The following is a 16,827-nucleotide window of genomic DNA, read 5'->3' as shown; positions in this document are numbered from 1 at the left end:
TGTCACGGAGGGACAGTAGCTAGAGAGTAATCATCCTTTGGGTTGTATCTCAGTTGAGCTATGCTTCAGTGGGTGGTTTCCTATGCATTCTGTCCCTGGCTTTGCTAATTATCTCATGAACACCATTGAGAGCCCTAGTAAAACCTGGAGGCTGAGACCCAGGCCCCTCTCAGGTCCCCAGATGTCTGCCTTGCATACTTAACATGAGTGTGCAGAGAGGCGGTTTGCTCAGAGGGCCTGTTGCCTTGGAAACAGTATGCACCATCCTCCCACTTTCTAGATAACCCCCCCCCCCCCCCCGCAATCTCTGACTATTGGTAACTATTCCGTGGGGGTTGGAGGGAGCAGCCAGAGTTGAGGTTATCCCCTTAGGGAGGTTGACTAGCTACCCAATTACCTTCACTGCTGCCCCTCAGTCCTCAGACCCCAGAGGTCTCAGATTGTAAGAGATCAGAGACTGTGATGCCCCCCCCACCCCCCAGTGGGGGACAGTAAGGGTTGGAAGTAAGTCTTGCTTTGACTGTATCTCACAGTCACAAGCAGTGCTGGGGCCTTTTGTCCTCAAGCAGGGACGTCCTAGATTTCCTTGTCAATCTCACTTCCAACCTTACTGCTCCGTCCTATGCTTCTGAGAGTTCGGTTCAACAGTTCAGAGTGTTGGGTGGTGGGCAGCTTTTTGCCAGGGAGTGTCCACAGAGGTAAGCAAGAGTCATGATTAAGCGTAGGGAAGATAGATGTATTCTATTTTTTCCCTCTGAAGAGTTTGATAATTTTAGACCAGGAAATGAACTGACAGGAAGCGGATTCGCAGGAAGAACAAACTAAACTTTGTATATGCATCAACGCAGGAGCCATATATAAAATCTGAGACTTAAAAGGAAGGCCAGATAGCTGAAGCTTACATAGTATAATGAGCTGTGGAAGAAACGGAGACTTGAGGCTGCTGGCGAGGGAGCCATGCTGGCTAAGGAGGGGTGGTGAGGCTCCGGGGAAGGTTAACATCTGCAGAGAATGTGTTCCCAGCTAATGATTACCTCTGGGGAGACTACCCAGGGTAAGCCGTGTGTCTGTGTCGGAGGGACAGGGCCTCTGGGCACTCCTCAGATACAGATGGATGTCAATTCCTTTCACAAAAGAACAGCTTTCAGAGGAGCCGGCATCTGCCCAGATCTGCAGAGGGCTGCACTTTCTCTATAACCAACAGGGAACCCATCAAAGAAATCTATTTAGAGTGGGATATTTTAATCTCCCTAATTATTCTACTATTCAATGTGTACGGTAACTAACCCAGCTGGGTAAGGTAGGGAGGTCCCCAATCCTTCCAGTCAAGAGTCCTAGCCAGAGCTATGCATGGCCTCTCTTCTGCACCCAGGGCCATTGCAATCTCAACTTCCGCTTGCTGGCCTTGCTGGCCTTTCTCACCACCCTTCGAGAAGCGTCTGTGCCCGTCATGGAGCTCCCTGGGCTAGCAGAGGTTGGCCGCAGGTGCAGGATGGAAGGCCTCAGCTTGTCCGTGATTTCTCTGTGCCTGGCAGGCTCTGGCTTGCAGTTTGCTTGTGCCCCCTCCCCCAATCCTGTTTCATTTCTTAGGTGGCTCTCCCAAGCTAGCTTTTCTGGTTTTCCAGAAGCACAAGAGCAAAAGAACAGCTACTGCATGCAGCTTCAACAGCTGGCTGCAGGAACGGCCCTAAAGGGAAGGCCCAGCCCACAGATCTGCTATTTTTACCCCATACTTTGTCCTCTACAAAGGGCTTTCAGGTTCATTGTCTCTTTTAATCCCTGAAGGCTGGTCACCTAGGATGACCTCAGGATGGATGTTCTATTGGGGGGCTGTGGCCCATCTATCTCTATTCTAGATCCAGTGGCTTCACCAACCCCTAGATACAGTGTGGCCTTGGAGGGTATTGTGGCCAAAGAGCAGTCTTTCCTGTCCCTAAGTTAGCCATCTTTCTGATGACTACTTGAGCATAGGAGTAGGCCAGTGCAGCACCTCTGGCTGTCTTGTTTGCAAGAGCCCTGAATGGCTTGTTCATGGAGGGAGCCTGGATGTTGGTGCCACCACACAGGACCTGTTGTAGAGTACAGTTGCAAAGCCATTGCAGTCCCCTGTCCCTTTGGCTAACAGCTGTCCTAGACCAGTTGTCTGGAGGCCAAGCCTAGAAGTGAGGTGCAGAGTGGCCAAGGTTTGATCTTGGGGGGTCTCCACTGAAGATGTGGGAACCCAGGGCATTTTCTGTTCTTTTCCTAGAGGTTGGGTTGGAGATTGCTAAACACTGGGGAATCAGACCACCCCGATGGGGTTCACCCCTACTCCCAAAGCCCAAGCCCAACCCTATACTATCACAAGGATCCTTTTACTGTGTTCAGATAAAGATTTGTCCTGAGTTACTAGACAGAGCTCCCAATGCCTCTAGAAAAAAGATTGAGAAATAAGACCAGTGTCTGGCTGGAAATAGAGGAAGGGTCAATCACCTGCTTATTTAAGGCCTATGGGGAAACGTCATCCTTAATATGTGTCATCGTCTCAAGGCTGGAAAGTTCTCTGGATATTGACATTGGACCTCTCTTGGCATTGTCTAACAGTGTAGAAAAACAGGGGTAATGGTGGGCACTAGAGTAGAGGTAGGAACAGGCCTGGGGACTTTTGTAACATCAGCAAGAATAGATAAGGGCCAGCCTGGGCTACGGTGGGAGAAAGGAGGTCATGCAGAGAGATAGTCCAGAGGTGGCCCTCAAATCCATTTCCAGGCAAAGTACTCACACACCATCCACCCACCCAGACGTGCGTGGCCTGACACCACAGAGGAACAGTTGAGCACAGTAGACTGCAGGCCGAGGCCACTTGGTCAGAGATAAGCATCAGGTCCACATCCTCAGGGCCTCCCAGAGCCCCTGCCTCCCACAGTCAGTGACCGTCTTGGTCGAGTACAGCAATTTCCATACCCATCTGTGTTTGGCTAATTTCCCTTGTCAGCCTGATTAGATTAATACACACTTAGGGGCGTTAATAAAGCATATCTTTGCATGCGTTTGTGAAGGTTTTCCCAGAGACGGAAAGCAGAGGGGGAGAGACCCACCCTGAATGTGGGCTGCACTGTCCTTTTGGGCTGAAGTCCCAGACTGAATAAAAAGGAGAGCGGAGGAAGCTGGCTGAGTGCCAGCATCCATCAGCCTGCCACTTGATCTCCCCATGTGGGCATGTACTGTGCAAGTCCACGCTGGGGTGGGCTGTGAGCTAAAACAAACCCTTCCTCGGGCTTATCAGGGGTCACAGCAATGAGAAATGTAACTAATACACGCCCCCATCACCCCCTCCTCATCCCAGTCCATTCTGTGCCTCCAGCTGAAGGGTTAGTTCATGTCACTCTTTAGCATTGCTCTTCCTTGGTGCCCTTTGCCCAGGACAGTGGCACCTTCCTACCAGATGCATCCTGGTTGCCATGAACTCCTTGGTCTAACGTCATCACTCAGGCCATCCCATGTGCCCTGTTTTATGTTTGAATGACCAGAGCAGCAGTCCTCAACCTTCCTAATGCTGCAACCCTTTAATTCAGTTCCTCAAATTGTGGTGACCCCCACTCAAATTGTGGTGACCCCCAACCATAACATTATTTTCGTTGTTACTTCGTAATTAATTGTAATTTTGCTACTGCTATGATTTATGATATATAAATGGTTTGGGGATGGAGGTTTGCCAAAGGGATCGGGAGCCACAGCTGGAGAACTGGAAGGTGATCAAGCTCATCCAAGAACAGGATCTCAATCCAGGCAATTCAATGTGTGTGTGTGTGTGTGTGTGTGTGTGTGTGTGTGTGTGTGTGTGTGTGTGTGTATGTGTGCTCAATCCAGGCTGATTGTTTTGGGGCTTCCAGGCAAGTCTCCATTTCTCTCTAACTGGGAGAGTGGTCCAAAGACTTGGGCAAGGCTTCTTCCTTCCAGAAAATCTGAATTGTCCTTCTGGCCACTCCCACACCCCAGGGCTTCTAGTCCAGCCAGAGGGATAAATTTACTTAGAGGAGGAAGAATTCAGAAGAGTGGTCCCCTCTGAGGCATCTCATTGACCATAGGGCTTCTGTTCACAGGAGGAACGGCCCCCTCGCCATCGCTCCAGGAAAGGGGGCTCCGTGGGTGGTGTGTGCTACCTGTCCATGGGCATGGTTGTTCTGCTCATGGGCCTTGTGTTTGCCTCGGTCTACATCTACAGATACTTCTTCCTTGCTCAGGTGAGGAGCCAGGCAGATGGGTGGGAAAGGAGTAGCTCCAAGAATGGGGGAAGGAAGTCTGCTGAGGGTGTGAAAACAGCAGAGAGCCAGAGCGTGAGGACCCCGTGAAGAGAGACAGTAAGAATCCCTAGCCCAGGCATGCCCAGAGAACAGCCCTCATTCCTTCCCAGTATCCCCTTGCTCAGGCTCAGGCCCCCTCGACCTCAGCACTTACACTGGAGAGCCAAGGATCCAGGTGACTGCACCCAGGCACCTCCATCCCTACCCCACCAGTGGCCAGTGTGACTCTGAAGCATCGTCACCAGAAGCTCTCAGCTCCAATAGAGAAGCTGGAGTTTATGATTCTCTCAGGAGCTCAGACACTGTACCTAGGGGGTCATACTTCAGAGATGACCTAACTGTTCCTTGCGTGAACATTTTGGTTTGAGCCCTGGGCAGGTTACATTTGGTTTACTGTGACCTGCTAGGTCTCCAAGGGAGCTCACTTATCTCCCCTAACACATACCCATTGGAGATCTAGGCCCAGAGCTGGACTGCCCAGAGCTGGGGAAAAGGAAGAGTCACCATACTTGAGTACTGAATTAATTCAGTTAAATAAGTAGATTGAGAGATTAAACATGAATGCATTGACAGGGAACCTTAGGGTGACTAAAGGCTAAAATTTCCAGTCATTGTGGACCTAACTGACCCCTGTGTTTCTTAAGCATTTAATGTCAGTTTTTTCCATAGTAGAAATTACCTGAGAGATTGTGCTCATGGGACTTTCCCCTGCAAACCTCCACTCCCACGTTTCTCTCACCTTAGGAACTTCCCTAAAAGCAGGGCTACTACACCCTCCAGGCTAGCCTTTTACCAGGGGTCTCCACCCTCTGGTGCAAGCCCCTTTCCTGGCCTTTTCCTGTGGTGGAGCTGCTCTGCCTCCTCTTCCCAGACCATAACTGTGCCTCACCCACCGGTACTTCCCAGGCCACGTGGGTGTTCCTGATTGTCCCTGGGACAGTGTGAGGAGTGCAGTCTGCAGTTAGCCTGACAGTCACATCGGGTCTGCTCCGGCATCTGGTCTACCTTGGGCTTCCTCAAGCCCTTAAGGCCCCAGTGTGGCCAGGATGTTTCATTATCCCAGCAGAATTTCTCCTCAGACTAAGAAGAGGACATTCTGCCTCTTACATGTCCTGTAGTCCTTGTGAGCCTCTGGGTCCCTGGGGAAGACACAGTGGGCACAGTGGTGGCCCCATGGCCAATTCTCACCAGTGCCACCATCTTGTTTCCCTGGATGATGGGCGAAGAAGCCGTCCACCGGTTGGGGGCAGTGGGCAGTGTTGTGTGCAGCCTCCGTGCCGGGAGTGGTGTGAGATTTATCCTTGGGTAGAGAGTGGGGATGACTCTTTGCCTTCTGACCTTATTTTTGTTGTTGTTGTTTTGTTTTTGTTTTTGTTTCGTGAGACAGTTTTTTTTTTTTTTTTCTGTGTAGCCTTGGCTGTCCTCAAACTAGCTCTTTAGACCAGGCTGGCCTCAAACTCAGAGATCCGCCTGCCTCTGCCTCCTGAGTGCTGAGATTAAAGGTGTGCACCACCACCGCCCGGCTTCCACCCTATCTATTACCCAAGTGTCTGCAGGTCTGCAGGTGGGAACCCCTGGTGGTGTCTCACAGGTCTAACCTGTCCACCCTTTGACTTGTCCCTCCTGCCTAGTCAAGTTTTCTACAGGGTCTGCTATTCTGTCCATCCACAGGACTAGTGGGTCCTCTTCTTATTTGCTTAGCCATTTCACAGAAGACTTTGAAGCCAGGGGGACCTTAGGGGTCATATGTGTTACAGATAGGAAAACTGAGGCTCAGAGAGGCCTTCCACCTAGGAACATGTTTATCCTGTCCTCTATTTGTGAGGCCGAAGTGCCTTTTCCAAGACCCAGCCTACCTCCTCACTAGAAGCTGTGGGCTCTGGTCTAGATCCCTTTCTGCTCTCCATTTCTGAGAAAGTCTTACACACACCCTTCCTGCTTCCTAGGTCTGAAGTAGGCAGAGAGCCATGTGGTCATATATGTTTCCACCCTGTGTGACTGTCTGTCTCTCCCCTCACCTTGTGCAGCTGGCTCGAGACAACTTCTTCCACTGTGGTGTGCTCTACGAAGACTCCCTGTCCTCCCAAATCCGGACCCGGCTGGAGTTGGAGGAGGATGTGAAGATCTATCTTGAGGAGAACTATGAGCGTATTAATGTCCCTGTGCCCCAGTTTGGTGGTGGGGACCCTGCAGACATCATACATGACTTCCAGCGGGTAAGGCTGACTCGGAGTATCCAATAGCTGGCTGGGATCTGGAGTAGGGCAGTAGAAACTGTTCTGGGGACCCAGAGCAAGGAGAAAGAGCACAAAGAATCCTTGGGTTGTGTGTAATCTGTACAGCAGGTCTCTTTGGTCACCTTGACTGGCCTTCAGATACTGCTTTTGTTATGAAGGCAGCACTGTGTGTTGTTGTCAAGAATAGAGTGAGGCAGGGGCGGACTGCTTTGCCCTAGGCCGTCTGACAGTTACAAGGGTTCACTGTCCCTGTGAGGCCAAGGGTCCTATGTCTGCTCTCATCTGTACACCCTCCGTCAGAGTGGGCAATTGAGTGGGTGTCGTATTTGTGTGAAACCACCCAGGTCGAATTTGGGCTCGCTGCCAGCGCTCCGGAAGGTTCCCTCTTGGGTTTTGTTTTGTTTTGTTTTCCCCGGTCAATTCCTTCCCCCATGAGGTCACCACACTCATCTCTGGCTGCTTTTAAGATCAGTGAGACATAGGTCCTAGTCTTCTTTCCTAGGCAGTCACCCTCCACAGCCTGCTCTCCCTTGGGTGTTCTGCGGCAGTGGCCCCTGAAACCTGGGGTATAGCATTTCTCCCTGAGGTGGCCACACTTGTAGTGAGGGAACTTGCTGGGGGCTAGCGGGTGGCCAGGAACATTGCCCCTGTGTCCCGTGAAGGTCATTTACCTCCTAGAAATTCGTAGCGGGATGTGATCATGTACTCTTACCCTTACTGCAGACCCTAGAAAGATTATCTGTAGATTATGGAGACATTCAAAGCGTGCTCTCTCATCTGTTTAGTGGCATGTCCACCAATCTGGAGAGGAGCAGGAGCCAGATATCCAGAAACTTGGGGGACACTACTTCAGAGGTCCCAGGCTCCATTGATGGCATGGTGGGATTAGGGCCTCTCTGGGCTGAAAGCCTTCAGCAGACTGGCCTGGTCCAGGCCTTCACCTTCTACAGAGACTGACGGATATCCCTTCCTTTCAGGGTCTCACTGCCTACCACGACATCTCCCTGGACAAGTGCTACGTCATCGAGCTCAACACCACCATCGTGCTACCCCCACGAAACTTCTGGGAGCTCCTCATGAACGTGAAGGTGAGCGCCATCTTGTCCCCACCTGTCCCCGCCCCTAGGGAGGCTAAGCCCAAAGGGGGAGTGTGGGACATTATCCCTGCACCCCCAGAAGATTCCTTCTCCACCATTCTCCATACACATCCCCAGAATCACTTCTCCTTTCCCTCTCCCCAACTCACAGGCTGCCCTGTGAGGCTTCCTTAGCACGCAGGCTCATGTTCCAGGTCAGTAGCAAGGGGAGGGGATGCAGACCCTATCACCACCTTAAGGTGGGAGGCCAGACATGTGCATATGCCAGAGCTCATCATAACGTAGGACAGGCTCTGGCCTCGGGTCAGAGGGCCTCTGGGAGTGAGAAGGTGGTGCAGCCAGAAGGTAGTCATTTCAGAGAGAGAAAGCAGGGATATGTGGCAGTGGGAAGGGCCTGGGTACTGACCCCGTGCTTTGAACCTTCCCTCCCCCCTTTGCAGAGAGGGACCTACCTGCCACAGACATACATCATCCAGGAGGAGATGGTGGTGACGGAGCATGTCCGTGACAAGGAGTCTCTGGGTTCCTTCATCTACCATCTGTGCAATGGAAAGGACACCTACCGGCTGCGGCGCCGGGCGACCCGGAGGCGTGAGTGACACATTTGTCTCAGGCTCCAGACTCTAGCCAGCCTTTGACAGTACCTGGCCCAGGCTTCTCAGCAGCAGCTATAACTTGACTATAGTGAATGTCAATCAAGCACTTAAGACTTGCCAGGCATCGCCTCACTTAGATAACATCATCATTGATACCATTTTTATTCTAACTGTGCGTTTTATGGGAAACTGAGGCACAGATTGGCTAAAGTAGCACCCTGAAGGTTTTAGAGCAGGGACAGGACAGGCACAGTATGGACCTGACCTAGGAGCTCCCTCTACATTGTAGTGCTGTTTCTGGGTATCACCTCCTAGGTCTCCCCCTAACCTGCCTTGCCAGGTCCCAAGGTTCCTCTCAGATGGAGACTGGATACAGGCCTGACTGGGACTTTTCTTTTCTTTTCCCCCAGGGATCAACAAGCGTGGAGCCAAGAACTGCAATGCCATCCGCCACTTTGAGAATACATTTGTGGTGGAGACACTCATCTGTGGGGTGGTGTGAGGCCTTCCCTCCAGGCTCACCCCTGCCCTCTTCTTTCTCCTTCTGGCCACTCTCTGGCCCTCCTCCTCTCTTTGCTTAGCTTGTACCTTGGGCACTTTTCCATAGATGTGACATATCTCACCTATCCTTTCCAGCCCCGCCCTCCTCCCTGTACCAGGGCTGTGATCTCTCGGGGCTTCTGCCTCTGCTGATCTTTCAGGTGTGAGGCGGGAGGGGACAGTTGCCCAAGATGGTTTCTCTAACTCATTATTTTAAGTCAGCTCCCCAGTGGCTGGGCCAAGGGGAAGGACTAAAGGGAGGGGCTGGACGTGTGGAGGCCTGGGGCAGGGACAGGGGCAGGGGCATGGATGGGGTTTGGCATGAGGTTCACAAAGAGCCCCCACATTTGGGGAAGTCCTGAAAGACTTTTTTTTTCCTTGCACATCACACTTCCTTCCTCTGTCCTCCTGGTTCTTAGGGCCTAAGTGTGGACTAAGGATGGGGAAATGTGTCCTGGGTTGGACCCATCAGAGCACAAGAGAAGGTGACTATCCTGGGGTCTTCCCAGGACTCCTGTCAGTGCCTTCAGCCCACCAGCAGGAGCCTGGAGTTAGAGGGTGGGATGAGTCTGCCAAGCACAATTGTTCTCTGAGTGGAACCAAAGAAATGGGGAGCTGGGCTGCCCCGGCCTGGCATCTGGGAACACAGGAGCAGGTGGGTATAGAAGTCGTCGGCTGTGAGCTGCAGGCCCTGGGCAGTGGATGAAGCCCATGGCTTCCTACACACCAGGGCTACTGTGAATGATGGAAGTGGGAGGGAGAGCCACCTGGTACTTTCATCCCTGCCTCCTCTTCCGTTCCGGATCTCTCCCCTCTGTCCAGGGGTGTGTGATGTTTCTCCTGCATGTTTTTACTGATGTTCGTGCTGGCCGTTCCTCAGCCCCGAGCCTGGGAGAGGCTTTGGTGCCTCGGGTCAGACTTGGGCGCTCCGTGGCGGTGACGCCCTTAAATGCTTTGTATATTTTCTCTATTAGATCTCTTTTCAGAAGTGTCTGTAGAAAATTAAAAAAACAAAACAAAAACAAACAAACAAAACCCTTATACTTCTGACTTGGGCCTTGGTGTTGTGGCTAAATAGGGGCATCTTATAGGTTGGGGGGGTGCGCTGGGGACAAAGTGGTGGGGGTGGTGGACAGGGAGAAACTAACACACAATGGCCTTCCCTGGGTCACAAAGCAAGTGTGGGGTGTCCCCTCCATTGTCTTCTTTGATCCAAGAGCCAAGTAGTGTTCACATTCTGTGGCCAGAAGTACCCAGAGAGCTTTAGGAAACTGCACAAGGTCAAGCTGCTTTTAAGTTTGGGTAAAGCACCCTGCTGCATGCTTTATGACAAATGACATCATTATTGAGTGTCCTTAGGCACAAGGACAGCATCGTATTCCCTGCTCTGACTAGGCAATTAGTGATTGTTCTCGGTGGACCGGAAATAGTCACAGGGTCATGTTCTCCAGGGAAGGAGGCTAGGGCCTTAGGTAAGTGGGCACAGGAGGTAGAATTCAGTCATGGCCTGAGATCAAGGGTGGGTAGGTACCCACACCCCCAGTGCTGTTCACAGTACAGGACAGGCACCTGCCTCAGTGTCAGAGCAAGAGACACAAGAGACTCAGATTCATGCGGACACTCCTTATCTGGACCCAGGACCTCTCGTGAGACTTGTTTTGCTCACATCTTCTATATGTAATGCAATCTGCTAAGTGCTTGCCAGGTTTGTTCTTGAACTTGACCCATTCAGTTCTTGGGAGAAAGCAAACAAAGGGAAAGGCAGATAAATCCTGCAAATAGCAAAGCGCTACCCTTCCCATCCATAGCACAACGAATGGCAGCCATTCAGGAGTTTGGAGTGGCAAGGGACAAGGTCAGTGGGGCGCAGCGGGGGACCCAGAATTGGCTTAGACTACAGAACAATTTATACACGGTTCAGCATCTCGTCTCACTGGGGACATGTGGGTTTTTTTTTTGGGGGGGGGGGGTTCAAGACAGGGTTTCTCTGTGTAGTCCTGGCTGTCCTGGAACTCACTCTGTAGACCAGGCTGGCCTTGAACTCAGAAATTGACCTGGCTCTGTCTCCGAAGTGCTGGGATTAAAGGTGTGCGCCACCACTGCCTGGCATGTGGGTTACTTTTAATGGAACAACTGAGGAGCCATTTTGACCAAACCAACCTGAATCCAACCTCCCTGGACAAAATTGATTATGAGTGAATCAGGTTTTATACATAAAATAATTGCCAGTGTTTGAAAAGAAAACAATTAAAAGTGACATAAGCACCATCCCCTCTGCTCCTGGGGTTAGAATTAGTGATTCTTTTTTTGATATATATTACAAAAAAGTCTATCACAGCTTATAAGCAGTAATCTCAGGGGACATAATGATGAAGCAGGATATAAAGGGGCTGTTTTCCTTAATATTCAAAGTTTTTTTTTTTTTCTCAAATAGCCAATAGGGATATAGCAAAGAATCTTAACAGACAGCTTACAGGTTGAGACATTTAACTACAGCTGTGAAGAACACGGGTCAAAACTAGCGACAACATTTTTACACTTAAAGTCAGGGCTGGCGTTTTCATTTGGGGTTGCCGTGTGTGTCATGACACATTTGTTACATACAAAATACCTGGTGTTAGTGTGGCATTACCAATAGGAAAATGACACTGAGTGCTGTGTATTTAGAAAGCCACCAGACTTAAGTGGATAAGACTGTCACATGGGCACTCGGCAAGCTGTCCTTTGAAAGACTCTTCCCCTCCCCTTCCTGTCATTCTAAACACTGAAGACATACCCAACCCCTAACCCGTTAACATGCTAACGGTTAAGCAGGGTATGGTGGCTCAGGCCTCTAATTCCAGCACTTGGGAGGTAGAGGCAGGGCAGATCTCTATAAATTTGAAACCAGCCTGGTCTACATAGTGAGTTCTAGGACAGCCAGGGCTATATAGAGAGACTGAGTTTCAAAACAAACAAAAACTGAACCTGCTAGTGCTAATTATTAAGTAATTTTCCTTCAGATGTCCACAACCCAGAATGCTTAGTGACCTTTACATAACATCAGAATGTATAAGCCTCCTTTACACACATCTTCAAGTGTGTATGTGTGTGTGTGTGTATGTGTGTGTGTGTGTGTGTGTGTGTGTGTGGCCAGAGGAGGGCATCAGATACCCTACAGCTGGAGTTAGACATGGCTGTGAGCTGTCTAACATGAGTGCTCAAAATCCTTTGCAAGAGCAAATACACGCTTAACCAGCGAGCCATCTCTCAAGTTCATCTCTTTTTATTCAGTTTTATGTATCAACTAAATAAAGCATATAAAGTACTTTGAGGCTTAACTTGCAGAAAAAAAATCAATTATGTTTACATAAATAAGTGCAGGACCTAGCCTCTGGAGGTCAAGGTTAATAGCCATGTTCCGACCACGGATGAGGAAGACAGTGACAAAGTACCCATGCTCACCATTGCAGTTCTGCACACTGCACCCCTTTCCTCTCTGTGGGACTCCCTGGGCCCCAGCTCTCCAAGATGGTGCTCTGAGGACTGCACTTCATTTAATCTCCTTCCTATTGATGTTGGTGTCTTAGATTTAGGCTTTGGAGAACAAGCTGACGGAGCTGAGTCTGGTGATGTGTGTGGCTTGCCAGGTCAGCTGGTGGGCTGAAGAACTACGTCCCTGTGCAGTAACCGATTTGCTCATGCTTTGTGTTCCACTGGGGAAGCTTGACTGGGGCTGGACATCCAAGATGGATTCAGCAAAGGGCTTCAGGCCTCTGGTCATTATTACTCTGCCCTAGCACCCTGGTAGTTCATCAGTTGAGCTATGAGAAAATGGAAGCAGAAGCCACCAGTCCTTACCGGCTGGGGTCAGGAGTTCTAGCCTATTGCTTGATAGTGTTTTTGTTGATAAAGGCAAGTCATAAACCTGCTCAGGTTCAAGGGGAGTGAAAGTGGTCCACCTTTAGAGGTTGGGAAGGTATCCAGGCCAAGAGCCAGAGAGGTAAGAAATTGTGGCATTCTCCCTTGTCACCTCAGGCCCTGTCCTCCATGCTCCCAACACCTTAGGATCCTGTGGGGGTTATTCAAGATGTTAACTAATACAAAGGCACACGTACAGGATAGTTTTATATCAACTTGACACAAGCTAAAGTCATCTGGGAGAAGGGAACCTTAGTAAGAAGATGCTTCTGTAAGATCAGGCTGTGGGTAAGCCTACAGAGCGTTTTCTTCTTAGTGATTGATGGGGGAGGACTCAGTCCGTTTTGCCTGGTAGTCCTCATTTGTAAGAAAGCAAGCTGAGCAAACTATGGGAAGCAGCACCCCTCCATGGCCTCTGCATCAGCTCCTGCCTCCAGGTTCCTGTCCTGTTTGAGTTCCTGTCCTGACTTCCTTCGATAATGAACAGTGATAGGAAGTGTAAGCCAAATGAACCCTTTCCTTTCCAAGTTGCTTTGGTCATGGTGTTTCATTGCAGCAATGGAAACCCCAAGACAGCACACAAGTCAAAGTCAATCTTGAAAACACATCAACTTCCCATATATAAAATAATTATCGCTTCTTCTTCGGGAAAACACCAAATGGCGGATGACGCTGGTGCGGGAGCGGGGCCCAGGATTAGGAGGCAGTGATGGCTTCCTTGGAGGATTTGGCAACGGTCTTAGGGGCCATGGTCATGGTCAAGGCTGTGGCTGTGGTCGAGGCCGCAGGGCTCGTGGAGGTAAAGCTGAAGACAAGGAGTGGATCCCCATCACCAAGCTTGGGCCGCCTGGTTAAGGACATGAAGATCAAGTCCTTGGAGGAGATCTACTTGTTCCCCCTGCCCGTTAAGGAGTCTGAGATCATTGACTTCTTCCTGGGTGCATCCCTAAAGGATGAGGTTCTGAAAATTGTGCCAATGCAGAAGCAGACTCCGGCTGGCCAGCGGACCAGGTTCAAGGCTTTCGTCGCTATTGGGGACTACAATGGTCACGTTGGTCTTGGTGTTAAGTGCTCCAAGAAGGTTACCACTGCCATCCGAGGGGCCATCATCTTGGCCAAGCTCTCCATCGTCCCTGTGCGGAGAGGCTGCTGGGGGAACAAGATTGGCAAGCCTCACATTGTTCTGTGCAAGGTGACAGGCCGCTGTGGCTCTGTGCTGGTGTGTCTCATCCCTGCCCACAGAGGCACTGGCATTGCCTCTGCTCCTGTGCCCAAGAAGCTCCTGATGATGGCCGGCATAGATGACTGCTACACTTCAGCCAGGGGCTGCATTGCCGCCCTGGGCAACTTTGATGCTATCTCTAAGACCTATAGCTACCTGACCCCTGACCTCTGAAAAGAGACTGTGTTTACCAAGTCTCCTTTTACTGATCATCTTGTGAAGACCCACACCAGAGTCTCTGTTCAGAGGACCCAGGTTCCAGCTGTGGCTACCACGTAAGGGTTTTTAATACAAGAAAAATAAATGAATTAAGTCTGTTAAAAATAATTATCTTAGCCAGGCCAGTGGTGGCACACGCCTTTAATCCCAGCACTTGGAAGGCAGAGGCAAGTGGATTTCTGAGTTCGAGGCCAGCCTGGTCTACAGAGTTAGTTCCAGGACAGCCAGGGCTACACAGAGAAACCCTGTCTCGAAAAACCAAAATAATAATGATAATAATAATAATTATTATTATCTTATAGAAACTTACCAGTTATGGCAATTCCTTTTTTTTTTTAGTTCCTTCATGAATGAACCACTTATCTAAGAGCCGTTACTATAGTTTTGTTTGAATTTAAATTATGCAAGTAGCCACAAAATACCATTGGTTTTTTTTTCCCTCTGAGTCACTTGTGCCCTCAATACTATATTTCTCAGATCCAATTATATTGATGGATGTAGTCTTCAATTTGTAATTACCACTCTAGAGTTTGTTATGTTTAGTCTACCGTATGAATATAAAACTTTAACTTTAACAATGACTTTTGGGGCTCTTTCTGAATGTTTACTACTAGACCGCCTTCATAAACATTTTCTTAAACATTTCGCTTTTGCTTCCTTTCCTCTGGCGGCAGCCATCAGGTGAGCCAAGATGGGTGCATACAAAAACATCCAGGAGCTATGGAGGAAGAAGCAGTCCGACGTGATGCGCTTTTTTCTGAGGGTCCGCTGCTGGCAATACCGCCAGCACTGCACAGGGCTCCCCGCCCCACCCGGCCTGATAAAGCAGGAAGACTGGGCTACAAGGCGAAGCAAGGTTATGTCATTTACAGGATTCGTGTCCGCCATGGTGGTCGCAAACGCCTGGTTCCTAAGGGTGCAACTTACGGCAAACCTGTCCACCATGGTGTCAACCAGCTGAAATTTGCCCGAAGCCTTCAGTCTGTTGCTGAGGAGAGAGCTGGGCGCCATTGTGGCGCTTTGAGAGTCCTGAATTCCTACTGGGTTGGTGAGGATTCCACATACAAATTTTTCGAGGTTATCCTCATTGATCCATTCCATAAAGCTATCAGAAGAAATCCTGACACCCAGTGGATCACCAAACCAGTCCACAAGCACAGAGAGATGCGTGGGCTGACATCTGCTGGCCGAAAAAGCCGTGGCCTTGGAAAGGGCCACAAGTTCCATCACACTATTGGTGGTTCTCGCAGTGCAGCCTGGAGAAGGCGCAATACTCTCCAGCTCCACCGTTACCGCTAATACACATGATATTTGTACAATTCGTATCCAATCAACAATTTTAGGACAGTCAAAAAAACTTCACTTTTATTATTAAAATTGTCCATGTGCGTGCGTGCGTGCGTGCGTGCGTGCGTGCGTGCGTGTGTGTGTGTGTGTGTGTGTGTGTGTGTTTGTACATGTGAGTGCAGGTGCCCAAAACCTCCAGAAGTTAGCTGGTGTTACAAGCAATGTAAGCCTCCCAAGATGGGTGCCAGGAGCTGAGCTCAGGTCCTCTGGAAGAGTAGTTGGCATTTCAAACAGTAAGCCACCTCGCCAGCTTCCTGGTGACCACTTTTGATGGGGCCTGTGGTGTATCTGGTCAGGCCTTCTCTCTTATGTACAGTGAGAGGTGGAGTCTGGCTCACACAGTGAGCACATTCTCATCTCACACAGCGTCTGCCCAGGTTGTTGTTTGGCGGAGTTGTTCAACGTGCACTTATGGCTGCTCAGCTGAGCCGTGTCTCTCGGTCCCCATTCTTGTCCACACTGAACGCTGACAATCCTTGATATATTTTGCCAATGCCTTGGGAGCAAAAGGGTCTTTTCATTATGAGTTTAAGTTCATCTCTCTAGTGACCAGGAGAAAGTTTGGTGTGACTATTGCATGTCAGATTCCCTTTTTCCATAAGACGGTTTGCATTCTCCAGCCTATGTGATGGAGCTGTTTTGCTTTTTTATTAGCTGGTGGACGTTCTTATTATAATTTGTGTCATTTTATATTCTGTCATTAATAGGAGGCTTAACCCCTTATCCCAGTTTGTGGCTTGTCTCTTGCCTTCCTCGTGGTCTCAACTATGAGAAGAGATTATTCACCTCACTGCAGTCAGAGTTATCCATACTCTACTTACACTTGTTACATCGTATTTCAGAAATCCTAGCCCAAATTAACAGGCACGATCCTGTTTGCTTCTGGTCATTTGAGTTCTGTATTTTATTTTATATTTCTATATATACATGTGTTTATGTACCTTGCAGGTGCATGTAAAGGTCAGAGATCAATGTCAAGTGTGTTCCCTAATCACTTTCTGTGTTGTTATTGTTGTGATGATGATGATGGTGATGGTGATGGTGATGATGATGATGATGTAGGGTTGGTCTCCAGTTTTCAATGTAACTGAGGATGACCTTGGACTTTGGATCTTCCTGCCTTCATCTCTCAGATTGGGATTACAGGTGTCCACATCTGATTTACACGGAGCAGGGGACTGAACCCAGAGCTTTGTACGTGCTAGTCAAGCACCCTGACAAATGAGCCCTCTGCTTTATTTTTTGAGACAGGATTTCTTGTTAATCCTGAAGCTTGTCAGTTCAAATAGAGTGGCTTGGCCAGTGACCTCCAGAGATACTCCTGTCTCTGCCTCCCTGGCAGTGGCATCACAGGCAAGCACCACCATGCCCAGATTTTTATGTGGA

The 16,827-nt window shown here is 49.6% G+C and overlaps 1 protein-coding gene and 2 pseudogenes across 1 annotated transcript in view; all 3 read left to right on the top strand.

Moving 5' to 3' along the window:
• Positions 1 to 9,803, top strand: part of Itm2c (integral membrane protein 2C) — a 15,297-nt gene extending 5,494 nt beyond the window's left edge. The window contains exons 2-6 of the mRNA XM_034521447.2: positions 4,083 to 4,223; positions 6,311 to 6,499; positions 7,498 to 7,608; positions 8,058 to 8,208; positions 8,624 to 9,803. Coding sequence (XP_034377338.1) covers positions 4,083 to 4,223; positions 6,311 to 6,499; positions 7,498 to 7,608; positions 8,058 to 8,208; positions 8,624 to 8,715 — 684 coding nt within the window. The 3' untranslated portion in view covers positions 8,716 to 9,803. The remainder of the gene's footprint in view (positions 1 to 4,082; positions 4,224 to 6,310; positions 6,500 to 7,497; positions 7,609 to 8,057; positions 8,209 to 8,623) is intronic.
• Positions 9,804 to 13,172: 3,369 nt separating this feature from the next.
• On the top strand, positions 13,173 to 14,211 carry LOC117722364 (small ribosomal subunit protein uS5 pseudogene; annotated as a pseudogene).
• A 520-nt stretch (positions 14,212 to 14,731) lies between these two features.
• On the top strand, positions 14,732 to 15,443 carry LOC117722367 (large ribosomal subunit protein eL15 pseudogene; annotated as a pseudogene).
• The last annotated feature ends 1,384 nt before the right edge of the window (positions 15,444 to 16,827 follow it).

The sequence above is a fragment of the Arvicanthis niloticus genome, chromosome 17 (genome assembly GCF_011762505.2).
Source record: "Arvicanthis niloticus isolate mArvNil1 chromosome 17, mArvNil1.pat.X, whole genome shotgun sequence".
In the NCBI taxonomy this organism is placed as follows: Eukaryota; Metazoa; Chordata; class Mammalia; order Rodentia; family Muridae; genus Arvicanthis; species Arvicanthis niloticus.
This window is presented reverse-complemented; position numbering and strand designations above follow the sequence as displayed.